The 12,334-nt window shown below is 37.1% G+C and overlaps 3 protein-coding genes and 1 long non-coding RNA gene across 4 annotated transcripts; 2 read left to right on the top strand and 2 right to left on the bottom strand.

Annotated features, from left to right (window-relative positions):
• The first annotated feature begins 916 nt into the window (after positions 1-916).
• On the top strand, positions 917-2,743 carry AT5G21070 (Fe(3+) dicitrate transport system permease). The gene is made up of 3 exons (NM_122115.4): positions 917-1,357; positions 1,684-2,011; positions 2,143-2,743. Exons 1-3 carry the CDS (start codon positions 1,210-1,212, stop codon positions 2,342-2,344), a joined length of 678 nt encoding a protein of 225 aa, NP_197606.1. The 5' UTR covers positions 917-1,209; the 3' UTR covers positions 2,345-2,743.
• On the bottom strand, positions 2,657-8,042 carry AT5G21080 (Uncharacterized protein). Its single transcript, NM_122116.6, has 18 exons — positions 7,626-8,042; positions 7,198-7,272; positions 6,997-7,112; positions 6,799-6,913; positions 6,579-6,707; positions 6,445-6,492; positions 6,177-6,352; positions 5,896-6,092; positions 5,522-5,814; positions 5,278-5,427; positions 4,721-5,179; positions 4,496-4,642; positions 4,330-4,399; positions 4,080-4,207; positions 3,783-3,989; positions 3,559-3,696; positions 3,348-3,476; positions 2,657-3,254 (listed from the first exon to the last, which is right to left on the bottom strand). Exons 1-18 carry the CDS (start codon positions 7,758-7,760, stop codon positions 2,889-2,891), a joined length of 3,078 nt encoding a protein of 1,025 aa, NP_197607.5. The 5' UTR covers positions 7,761-8,042; the 3' UTR covers positions 2,657-2,888.
• Positions 8,043-8,561: 519 nt separating this feature from the next.
• AT5G03295 lies at positions 8,562-8,807 on the bottom strand. Its single transcript, NR_142676.1, has one exon. It is a non-coding gene; the product is annotated as an other RNA (long non-coding RNA).
• A 606-nt stretch (positions 8,808-9,413) lies between these two features.
• Positions 9,414-12,205, top strand: AT5G21090 (Leucine-rich repeat (LRR) family protein). The gene is made up of 6 exons (NM_122117.4): positions 9,414-9,835; positions 10,681-10,752; positions 10,906-11,049; positions 11,244-11,315; positions 11,432-11,503; positions 11,686-12,205. The coding sequence occupies exons 1-6, from the start codon at positions 9,612-9,614 to the stop codon at positions 11,756-11,758; spliced, it is 657 nt and encodes a 218-aa protein (NP_197608.1). The 5' UTR covers positions 9,414-9,611; the 3' UTR covers positions 11,759-12,205.
• Positions 12,206-12,334: the final 129 nt, after the last annotated feature.

Genomic DNA, 12,334 nt, shown 5'->3' on the forward strand with positions numbered 1-12,334 from the left:
GTTCTTTTTGTCATCACCAATCGGAGCCATTATGTTACGAAAACATTTCACAGTGGAAACAACATAGGAACATAGGAACGTTGAAGAAGGAACATAGGAACGTTGATTTAACTCCATTTGATCAATCATTAATTCCACAAAGAGCTTTCAAATATGTGACAGTACAATCATCTTTTGTTGATGAACCTTCTTCAGATCCCGTGCAATCGCTACAACGGTTGGAGCAAAGATTAGTAACTTTGATTAATTCTATCAAAAATCAAATTATAATTGATATATGTGCCAACCAGTTTGGACAACACGGGGCGTTAACAACTTCTTCTGTCTTTGCTTTGATGTCTTCCTCGGTGTTCATAGTTTGAATCGGTGGAGCTGCTTGCATATTACCAAAGAGATAAAGATAAGTTGATTCAAGAAGATGGATATTACAGTCTGAATGTGCATATTACCTTCGATTGTGGAGGAACTCATGATGAGACTTGATTTGGATTCTTTGATTTTGGGAAGATTGGGAGTACATTAAATCTTTAGTGATGTTTATGTGTGACGTTTTGATGTGTTGGACTTGGATCCCCATTTACCATTCTAATTCCTTGCTCCTAAAACTAATAGTATTGTTTTTATGTCAACTCTCTAAAACTATATATATATAATGGTAATACCAAACAAAAAAATTCTGAAACTTTCAAAATTGGAAAATTGTAATTTCAAATTTATTTCGTTAATATTGACTCCTCAAGTGGTTGACTTGGAACTTTCCAAGTACATTGGGCCCAAGTCGATTAATAAGGCAAACAATAATGGGATTAGGTCATTGGGCCCTTAGCCTCGGCCATTTATACATCCTAATACTGGAAGAAAAAACTGGGTTAGTTATTTGTTGGTTCGGTTCGGTTCGATCGATTTCATTTAAAATTAAAAACCCGCTAGAAGAAACTAACCTCAAGATCCGGGTTTGACCCGTCAGATTATCCGATTACCCGGTCTTGTTCACTGATTTGATTCACAAGTTTCTTCTTCTTCTTCCTCAGAACCTCAGATCTTATTCTTAGAAGTTTCCCCATGAAATCCGAGAAGATTCAAATGTAAATTCAGCCTCCGATTCATATATTTTGCTCACCGGAAACTTCAGATCGAGCTACTGCAATTTGCGGATCGTGTTTTTTTTTTTCTTTCAATTCACGGTGTATTTATCTCGGGAGAAGAAGAATGGATACTTTCACGGCGGAGGATCTGTCGACGATCGGCGGAATAGCGACAGTATCGCTCCTTCACTCGTTTATTCCGACGCATTGGCTACCTTTCTCCATCGTCGGACGTGCGCAGAAATGGACGCTTTCGAGAACACTCCTCGTCAGTAGGTTTCCAATCTTAAATCTCTGATTCCTATATATTGAATTCTGAATTTTCTGACTTTGATGGCGCGTTTGATACCTATCCATTGTTCTGCTTTTTGATGAATCAATAATAATCGAAGCATTGTGTGTGCATTCTTTGATTGAGCTAGAACTAGATAATTGGGAATTATGAATGATTTCAACTGCTGCTTTAATGGTCGAAGGACTTGACTTGTAGTTGTTTTGATCATGTTTATCATCAACGTTTTTGTTGCATTTGGTGTCTGATGGGATATAGATGATGTGAGATTCTTATCTGATTTTTTCTAGTGTCACCCATTTTCAGCTGCATTTGGAGCAGTCCTACATGTTATATCCACTTCTCTCCTTGGTATAACAGCAATCACAATGGCGAATACCATCGCTGGTGAAGAGACTGTTCACAAACTTGCTTCCCTTTTGCTTGTATTTCTCGGTGGAAGCTATGTTTTGCTGTTTTTGGCTGGTAAAGGTGGTCACACTCATTCTCATAACCAACCCATGGAGAAAATGGCTGTTGCTGGACTTGTCCTTGTTCCTGCATTATCTCCTTGTGCAACAACTCTCCCGGTTTTCCTCGCTGTTGGAAATTCCAAGTCCATGATGGTTCTCGCCATCATAGTTCTGCTCTTCAGGTGAGACTAAGTCTATTGTTTTTGGTCACATTTGTTACGCCTTCTCTTGATATCGTCAATCTTATGGCAATTAGATATGATTTTACAAGGGAAAGAACATATGTTTGAAATGATTGGTATTCTTTGGGCAGCACCATATTGGTTATGACATCGCTGGTTGCTCTATCGTTCTATGGTGCAAGCCAGCTCAAGTTTCACTGGGTGGAGCGGTACGACAAACTACTGGTTGGTTCAGTCCTGTGTTTGGTAGGTATCTTAACCCTTCTCTTCCATGATCATGACCATGGCGGTCATGAAGCACATCAACTCCACAGGAAAATCATTACTCTTTAGATACCGTTTCGAGTCTCTGTTTTGCCTATCTGTCATGTCTGTTTGTTGTAGAGCGTCTTAAGGTCTATTAATCTTTCTGCTTCGCGTTGTATGTCTATAACTAGTTGTAACGCTCTCTGTTGCACGTGAAGAAACATATGGAAGCATTAAATTCCTTAAATAGAACAACTCTTTGGAGGTCTAGTGTAAGGCTTGTAGCTTTTACATAATTTTGTAGTTGTTCCGTTGATAAAGTTGGGTTTAATTTTTGTAATACAACATAGTTGTCTTCGAGTCATAACATAATTTAGATCTTAAGCTCTTAGTGGTCGACTTTTCCTATAACTATGGTTGCACCAAACCCGAAGCTAATCTAACATTATCAGTTTTTACATATGTTTGATTCTTCATTCACTCCAAACAAAGAATTATTTATGCAAACAACTTACCGTTGCATTTACTTCGAGGAAATAACTTATTCGATAATGTGTATAATAAGTATTGAAGAGGAAAAAACTGAAACACATGTTAGCATAGGAAAAATTGGGATAAATTTAACAACTAACTAATCAAGAGGAACCAACGGCTTGGCTGTAAGGAAGTTGTCGAAAGGAGTAGAGGAAGGAGGATTGAAGAAAGGAGGCTGATTTTGATACTCTGTGACACAGATATTTGAAGCCGCGGGTGCACCTAATCCCATCATCTCCCACGAGCTCCGCTGGTCCACAAACGGGTTCCCACCACTGCAAGGCAAAGCAACAGCTTCCTTGGTTTGGCTGCTGCTAAATTTGTTGCTTTTGGCAGACATGAAAGACATCTTCTCTTGCTTTCCCATGAGAAGAGCCTCGCAATGACCTGCCATTTCTGTGTATGTCATGTCTGGTGGATCAGACACTGAGTATCTCCCTAATTGTGCTGTTGTCTGAGACACCTGCACCCATTTTCTTCTCTGTCAGTCTCATGACTCGAATGTTTGTTTACGTTTATGCGTTTGCATTTAGAACCAAAAAGAAAAATAACTCACTGCATTTAGAAGTTCATCAATGCTCAGAAGAAATGCAGTTTTAGCATTAGGTTGTATGTCAAGACTAAACTGTTCTTCTGGAGGACTCGGCACTGCATCATTCTCCGGTATAAGCAATTGAGTTTCAGCCTGCGAAAGTAAATGGAAACATAATGATGTTAGAATAGTAACTAACTTCAAATTTGAGAAATCAGACGCAAACTGTGGATACATTTTCTCGAGGTTTGTTGTTTTTTTCTTCAGAACGGTAAACTTGAACTGGAGATTCTGTCAACTGCGTTCCAACTGGACAGCCATCGATAGGTATAAAGTCTGAAACTAGCTGCTCCTTTATAGCCGACGATTCTTGCTGCAAGTTAAAACCATTAACACAGGTAAGTAGTTATACACTCCAACATAATTCATAAATAGTGATCAACATTATGATAGTAGTACATCTGATAGTTTTCCCAAAAACTTCATTATCATGGAAGCGTAGTGCTCTCGAGATTGATTTTGTGAAGCTTCTTCTATCGTGACAAGTGAACGTGAAGCGTCGTCATCGTCTTCTTTTGATCCATAATTCTTTGCTGGTTGGTCTGCTTGTCCATAGAAAACAGCATCTAGCTTGCAATCTTCCACCAATTGAAGAAACGGGTCTACCTGATATGCAACATTTTATATTTTATTATCAAGCTGTATATACAACAGACTAAGAGACAGAGCAAGAACATAAGTAAAACTATTAACTACCGTTTTTTCCTGTAGTGAGGTTTTTGCGCTATTAACAAGAGGAGGGATGTTGAAGGCTTTCGCTGAGAAAATGATCATCGATGTAGCCAAAGTAAAGAGGGATCTACGCCGTGATGGCTGCAAGGGTCCTATAATTGGAAACAAAAAGTAATCTGTGAAAAAAAAGGAAGATAGTTTGCATATAACAGTGTGCATCTACTAAAATCTTAATTTAGAGATGGTCCACAAGTTTATCTGCAGGGGACTATACCTCCAAGAGACAGATTACGCAAAGAAAATGCTAGCTGAAAGCTCCAGACCAAGACTTCATTGCTAGAGTGCTACATATATGAAAAGAGGTAACTTCTATTGTAAAACATGAACTAATGCAGTGTAACTATGTAGTTTCATACAATGGAACTTTTTAACTACTGTACCTTAGTCCGGCCGAAGAGAAGTACTAAGCTAAATGTATTAGCAATGGCTTCATAATTTTGTGGCATGTTGTGAGGAGATAAAGACTGCACCCAAATCGATGAAAGCAAAAGGCAAATTTGGTGGCTGCTTAATCTTAAGGGTATCACCTGAAAGTTTTCCGTTAGAAGGCATTGAAACCAAATTATTACAAAATGATAAGTTCATGAATCTAATGTAAAACATACTGGTTTCTCTGGTGAACTTCCAGAAGAATTCTGATCTGCTACCATTGAAGACGGGTTTCTTTTCACACTCTGAGATCGGCTGTAACTTGACTTTAACCGGCTCAGTACTGAGCTAGTATTGTTCTTTGGCTCTTCGTCGTCAAAACTTTCACCTCTTATGAATTTTGACGTTGACCTGCTAAGTGTTGAAACTCTCTCCATCTTTGCAGTATCATCAACAGAATTATCTGACTCCAACTTCAGTTTTCTAAAGAGTGCAGCTGAAGAAGAAAACACAGACACAGTTCTTGACAGTGTCCTCTGCATATCAGCAGGTCTTCTGGAGTTGAGAACTGAACTTGGAGAAACAGAAGATGGGACCAGAACAACAGAAAATATACGGTGAGCCCCCATCCTCGATTCATGGTCAGCACAGACCATAGCTTGAAGCAGTTGATGAAAAAGTGCATCTGGAAAAGCCTGTGAAGGAATTTCACGTTATCTTCTCAATCCATAGCAGTTTTGGTTACATATTGGAGGGAAAAAGAGATAGACTCTTCAAGGCTTAAGAATCTTGCCTTGTTTTCATATGATAAATTTGGTATAGCTGCTATAATTTGTGCTGTACGGAAAACTGCGGCGATTAGGGTTCTTGCCATGACTGTAATATTTGACATGCTTTCCAACATGACAGCCATTATGTCAAGGATAGGACCTGCATCTCCTACCTACATTTCGTGAGACAATCAGCGATTTATTCATTTTTGTACATATGAAAATTGTATAGCTTTTAGAGCTTCTTGGGGCTAAAATAGGGGTTACCTTTTGGGATAATTGCAGGAGGCATTGTTCAACTACAGCTTCGAATTTCAGGTTATACTGAATCATCTCATTCCCTAGATTCGAATCATCTAATGAACAATGGATGCTCTTCCTCAGATGCCTAATCATATCACTCAGGGCACCAATGATTGCCACGGATGGCAGAACTTTAGTCTGTTGGGCAAGTGCAGTAGCAACATAAACTATTTCAAGTTGCATTCTAGGCTTCTTTAGAACATTCTTGTGATCAAGATGCTTGATCAGGATAGACAACAGGAAATGCGTGTTTTGCCCTGTCGTCAAGTACTCACACTATTAGTAAGTTACTAACAAGGTGACCAGAAACAAACAAACCAAACGGAGACAATACGAACCAGATCTTTCGATCAGCAACTGAACGTCCTGCAGCACATATACAGCAAGACCGTTCTCGGTGGACCACACTTCATTAAAATCAAAATAACGGAAGAGTGACTCGAGAACACGTCGCACAGTTGTTGCTTCTTTAGCTAACTTTGCCAGATTATGCAGACAAACCCTCGACCAAAACTTGGGGTTTTTAGCATCCTCCCTGTTATTACCCTCTCTAATCAGAAAATATATTCTAAAAACAACAAGAAGCATGCCAAAGTAAAGCTGGAGTAGAAGGATTTACACAGATACAATTGCCTTGCCTCTGTCATCCACGATTCTTGTCCAAGAAGCAATCCTTGTTTCAGCTTCCGCAGGAGATAACTCTTTATCAATGGAAGCAACCTTGTTGTCTTGATTGACTGCAGAAGTGGACGATTGACTATGGCCTCCATAATTTTCTAAGACAACAGAGACTACCTGAAAAGAAGAGAAACAACAAAACAGAGGATAAAGTATTCAACAATCCAAGAAATAAATACAGTCATTATAGAGTTCATATACAAGCTTACATTGTCAAATTCAACTGATATATGAGAAAACTCTCCCATAAACCAAACCTGTGGAAAATGGACGTGATCATATCAGTACTTTTTTTTACAAGTTCTCAATCATAAGAAAAAAAAAACACAGAGAATATGAATACCAAGGATGAGAGGGCCTGGAGGCCAGCAGCACACAAATTTGTTGTGCTATCTTCTTCTCCCAATTCATGAGCTAAAGGACAGATTTTTGGGATCAACCCATCTAAGTTAAACATGTAAGTGCCCTCTGCCTGAAAAAAAAATCAGAAATATACATTAATTATCAGACTTTGTCAATTATAAGACAAATCGAGATAAGTAAAGTTGACAAGAGTTATTCACCTGACTGGTAACAAAATCATAGAGAGCTTCACAACCTAAAATGCGCATCTCATCATACCTAGTTTGATCTAGAAGAATATGAATGAGACCAAGGTAGCTACTAGCAAACAACAACCTGTAAAAGACATAACTCATTAGGAAAGACAAAACCATTTTTAAGCAGTATAATGTTGAAATAATAAAAACAAAAAAACATACATTTGTTCATTACAGGAAACCAAGAGCTTCTTGTAGATAGACATTACAATCTTAACAGAGTGAAATTGTTCCATTCTCAATTCCTTGTAACACCTTTGTTCAAGAGAGGTTGTGATCTGAAAACAGTAAATGGAAATGAGAAAGTTGTTGTAGAGATCAACGATATCCCAATATCAAAGAATAACTTGATGCGGAATTCACCTTAGGGATACGAAGAGGGTTTTTCGCAGCATACTCGCATAATTTACCGATTTTTCGATCATTAGGTTGCTCATCCTGCAGACCATGAATCAAAATTTAGGAGAGACTTTCACAGAGTCAATAATCAGAACATGCATAGTGGATTTAAAAAAACGTTTCGGTAGTGTAAAAAACTGATGCTTCTCCAAAACTCGATTTTCAAGAAAGTGTTATTACATAGGACTAAAGTAATAAGGTGCTCTGCAAATGAAGTTCCATCGTTATGGCTCCGACTTGGATATGAGCAACAATTACACTAATCTCATCCTAATTCAATGAAACTCATGTTCTATCTGTAGGTCACGAGAACAAGACAAGTTTTGGCTAATGGCATTATATTACTGAGGAATGCGAAATGGTGGATTGATTCAAAGAGATCGAAGCAAAACCTGGGATCGAGGGAAGATATCAGCGAGAAGATGTTTATATCTTTTGACGGGATGTCTCGATCTGGCTCGCAAAGCCGGACAAAAGCAACACAAGCTTTCACATACAGGGAACACGGTTCTTGAAACAACCCCCATCGATCTATCTCTCTTCCGCGAATATTCGAACAATGATACGAGAGATTTACAGACACAACATCATAACCGTGAAATCAATGTATGATTGGGATAACGAAGAGTCAAAACAGAGATCCATCTGGAAAAATGTGAAAGAGAATTTGAGGAGGAAGAAGAGAATCGACGAAGCTGTTTTGTTTTGTAAAGAAAAAGAGATAATTGCGGAAGTTTTTTCATATGTTTTTCAAAACCATATTTTGAAACTCTTTTTTTTTTTTTTTTTGCAATCTATTTACTATTTTTGTGTTTTTGGACATAATGATTTGAATGATATTAAACAAAAAAAAGGCATCTTATTGTAATTAAATTAATAAAGTAATGGACGTTTTTGTTAGTGAGACGCCTGAACTTGTCATGACATACAGACATACCAATTCCATTCATGCAGGAGAATGTTGAATAATGTGAGGGAACGTGAATAGAGGAACTATTTTTGGGTAAATGCAATCACATCCTCTCATTCTCAAACCTCCAAACCAAAATGTGTAGTTTTCTTCCTCTCCAAGAAACAATACTCTTATGACTGCAATACCACACTTTAGTCTGTGTGTGTTTTTTAATAGAATGGTATAAAGAAGCATACTGAAATGGTGTTTTTAAATGAAAGATCAAATCACAACAATATCCAAAACCTAAAATAAAAAGATTGTGGGCTTATTTATTAGGCCCATAGTCTTTATTCTTTAAGGGCAAACTTTCAGAGATGCGGGTCTACATTATTTGGCCCGAACCAGTAAAACCTGCAGGCTTCTAGAGAAACCCATACGAATGGCGAGTTACCGGTCAGAAGCGTAATCACCGGTCCTTAAATTTCATTTCCAGGCGAACGATTTGGAAAAGTCGGTGTCGTTAAGAAAAGACAATTCCTACCCTTTTTGTCGTCATTTGTTTGCTAATTGCTACCTTTATAATGTAAGGGAGGAGTGGAGTTGCTATTATTATTCCGACATTTAAGTGTTATGTGTTTGTCGGATCGGATTCTATCTTAAGAATCTTATCTTATTCCCCCCGAATATCATTGACTTTGTCTTAAATCTTAATTTGTTATGTTTGCACTTAAACTCTCTCTTTTTCGTTAGTGCACACAACTCGTATTCCATCAAAATCAATGATAAAATAATTCTTACCAAATTAACAAAAAGTGAATAAATATCACATTATTCATACTAATCTTCATGATATCATCACAAGAATAATGTGTGCACACAAAAAACCACTGTTTGTTTCCGCGTGAAGTGAACTCTCAAGAGTCTCCAATGTTGACCAAATCAAACAACCTCTTAACTTCTTTGACCAACAATTTTTAAAACCATGAAATAAGTTACATACGAAGACTTGACTTGTTTCTTTCTCTTAAAAATCAAAGTTTAACTGCTTCAGAGTTTAATTTTCAATGTGTCCATATACAATTCATTTTAAATCTAAAGCAAATTCCTCTTCTTTTTTTTCCTTTAATTTATTTTATTTTTTATGGAGTGAGTTGAGTTCTGTATACATTCTTTGTAAATGGAAAAAAATAAAAAAACAGCTTGATTAAAAAAAATAAAGAAATTGAGAAAAAGACAAGAATTTAAATAATAATAAAATAATGTAAAAAGAAAGTGAACAACAAAAAAAGACACAAAAAAGTAAAACTGAAAAGGAGTATTTCTCTGTCATTTCCCACACCAATCGCATAATCGATTTCTTCCAACTTCAATAAAGGGGAACCAACGTAACCCTAATTTTGCTTTCTCCTCTTTGTTCAGAAAATTTTCCCTTTACTCTCAAATTCCTTTTCGATTTCCCTCTCTTAAACCTCCGAAAGCTCACATGGCGTCTCGAAACTATCGGTGGGAGCTCTTCGCAGCTTCGTTAACCCTAACCTTAGCTTTGATTCACCTGGTCGAAGCAAACTCCGAAGGAGATGCTCTCTACGCTCTTCGCCGGAGTTTGACAGATCCAGACCATGTCCTCCAGAGCTGGGATCCAACTCTTGTTAATCCTTGTACCTGGTTCCATGTCACCTGTAACCAAGACAACCGCGTCACTCGTGTGTAAGATCCTCTTTTCTCTTATCTCCTGTTTTGAACAAGTTGATTCGCCAAGAATCTGTGGAGATTCTATTGATACAGTCTGAAATTTTTGCTCTATTTATAGGATAGATATTCTGGGTTTGTTTCTATTATTAGATAGCATCGTTTGATGTTTCAGTCGATTTATGACTGAGCTTTAACATGATGGTATTAGAGTCATATCTAGACCCTTTTGGTCGTTGTGGAAGATCTTAGATAAACTTGACCATAACTTCCTAGAGATTGAGATGGATAAGTCTAATGGGGATTTTGTCTGTGTGTTGTATTTGTTTCTAGCTTTCATTTTCCCTTGTAAACACTTCAGATTGGGGTAACTTTAAGGTTCATGAAACTATTTATGATATGGTCCTTTTCGAAGCTTCAAATGTAGAGTACAACAAGTTAAAGGAAAAAAGAAACACTTTCTAGTATGAAAAGGGGAAATCTAAACTCTAAAGCTCCTATGTTTTGCACTGTGTAGACTTTTCTAGTCATTGGATTCCTTGAAAGAATCCCTAATAGTTATTCCATCTATTAAGCAGTTCAATTTTTACTTGTACCTTATGATTTTCTCAATGCTTTGTTACTGATCTAGCTTACTTTTTGGTCCCTACTTTGTGAGTTCTTACTTTTTTAGAAGAATTGTGGATTCTTTGTACTTGATTTCACATTATCTCTAATAACTGTTTGATGTATCAAGAGAACAGCTAATCGAGTATAAAAAGTTAATGCTTGTCTCTTGTTCATCTGTGCATTATTGTCTTCTTCTTCTACAATATCAATATTGGTATTGTTGATTGCATATCTAATTCTACATATATTGGCAGGGATTTGGGAAATTCAAACCTCTCTGGACATCTTGCGCCTGAGCTTGGGAAGCTTGAACATTTACAGTATCTGTATGCCATCACTCTTTTGACTTTTACTTATCCGAAATTTATAATGGAATTAACATTGTATACCATATAATGCACATAAACTGTTTACTTTGAGATTGGTTATGTTATAGACAATGTAAGACTAACTCTTAACTTGTCCTATGATTGATGCAGAGAGCTCTACAAAAACAACATCCAAGGAACTATACCTTCCGAACTTGGAAATCTGAAGAATCTCATCAGCTTGGATCTGTACAACAACAATCTTACAGGGATAGTTCCCACTTCTTTGGGAAAATTGAAGTCTCTGGTCTTTTTGTAAGTTTCTCTCAAACTCTGATACAGACACATTGAACAATATACTCAAGACTTCTTTAAAAATTGCAAAATGATTTATCAAATGTTGAGTAAGAGAACAAGATTGTTTATGTGGGTTGTTCTCCAATACCTGATTCTTTTTTTGTGATGCCTCTTCATACATTGTCTCTCTAAGAAACTGTTTAATGTGGCAGACGGCTTAATGACAACCGATTGACCGGTCCAATCCCTAGAGCACTCACGGCAATCCCAAGCCTTAAAGTTGTGTAAGTTCAGCTTTTTCATTGTTTGTCTGTTAACGCTCTGCTACTTTTCTCTAAAATTGCCAGACTTCATCCTTTTGCTTAAAAAAACATATTATATTTGTCTTCCTTTTGCTCAGTGACGTCTCAAGCAATGATTTGTGTGGAACAATCCCAACAAACGGACCCTTTGCTCACATTCCTTTACAGAAGTAAGTTTCTTCTTTCACTTAGCCAACAAAGCTTCTTCATAACGTTTCCTCTGCATTTTGCATTTTTTGTCTCTTGTAAGTAGTCTTTGATACAGACATCAATTGAATCATATGTTTCGTATAATAAACTGATAAAGTTGCATATGAGCATTTGTACCTAATAACACAAAACAATGGTGCAGCTTTGAGAACAACCCGAGATTGGAGGGACCGGAATTACTCGGTCTTGCAAGCTACGACACTAACTGCACCTGAAACAACTGGCAAAACCTGAAAATGAAGAATTGGGGGGTGACCTTGTAAGAACACTTCACCACTTTATCAAATATCACATCTATTATGTAATAAGTATATATATGTAGTAAAAACAAAAAAAATGAAGAATCGAATCGGTAATATCATCTGGTCTCAATTGAGAACTTCGAGGTCTGTATGTAAAATTTCTAAATGCGATTTTCGCTTACTGTAATGTTCGGTTGTGGGATTCTGAGAAGTAACATTTGTATTGGTATGGTATCAAGTTGTTCTGCCTTGTCTGCATTTAACACTTGTGTTTTAGATCTGTTATATAAAGCCAAAAAAGGTTTTGTGTGATTTGGTACTATCATTTTATTTTCCAATTCGAATCCCATACTTATCATATCCATTGTTCTGCGATTCATCATCAACCCATACCAGACAGAGCATACATGTGAGTTCGGCTAAATTGCAAAAATAAGAAAGAAAACACGTGTTGTGCTTCCTATATTGTACTGTTTATAGCCTCAATAGGAGTTTGTGGATTATGTAAAGAAAAACATCTTAATATCCTCGAATAGTTGGGTTACTCAG

This window comes from Arabidopsis thaliana, chromosome 5 (assembly GCF_000001735.4).
Source record: "Arabidopsis thaliana chromosome 5, partial sequence".
Classification (NCBI taxonomy): domain Eukaryota; kingdom Viridiplantae; phylum Streptophyta; class Magnoliopsida; order Brassicales; family Brassicaceae; genus Arabidopsis; species Arabidopsis thaliana.

Excerpts from the sequence above, each read along its gene's own strand:
- AT5G21070 (NM_122115.4), top strand. The coding sequence starts at position 1,210 with ATGGATACTTTCACGGCGGAGGATCTGTCGACGATCGGCGGAATAGCG. Across the intron at positions 1,358-1,683 it reads TTCGAGAACACTCCTCGTCA|CTGCATTTGGAGCAGTCCTA; the intron begins GTAGGTTTCCAA and ends ACCCATTTTCAG. Across the intron at positions 2,012-2,142 it reads ATCATAGTTCTGCTCTTCAG|CACCATATTGGTTATGACAT; the intron begins GTGAGACTAAGT and ends TTCTTTGGGCAG.
- AT5G21080 (NM_122116.6), bottom strand. The coding sequence starts at position 7,760 with ATGGGGGTTGTTTCAAGAACCGTGTTCCCTGTATGTGAAAGCTTGTGT. Across the intron at positions 5,428-5,521 it reads TCCTGCAATTATCCCAAAAG|GTAGGAGATGCAGGTCCTAT; the intron begins GTAACCCCTATT and ends CACGAAATGTAG. Across the intron at positions 3,255-3,347 it reads TTGATGAACTTCTAAATGCA|GTGTCTCAGACAACAGCACA; the intron begins GTGAGTTATTTT and ends AAATGGGTGCAG.
- AT5G21090 (NM_122117.4), top strand. The coding sequence starts at position 9,612 with ATGGCGTCTCGAAACTATCGGTGGGAGCTCTTCGCAGCTTCGTTAACC. Across the intron at positions 10,753-10,905 it reads CTTGAACATTTACAGTATCT|AGAGCTCTACAAAAACAACA; the intron begins GTATGCCATCAC and ends TGATTGATGCAG. Across the intron at positions 11,050-11,243 it reads TTGAAGTCTCTGGTCTTTTT|ACGGCTTAATGACAACCGAT; the intron begins GTAAGTTTCTCT and ends TTAATGTGGCAG.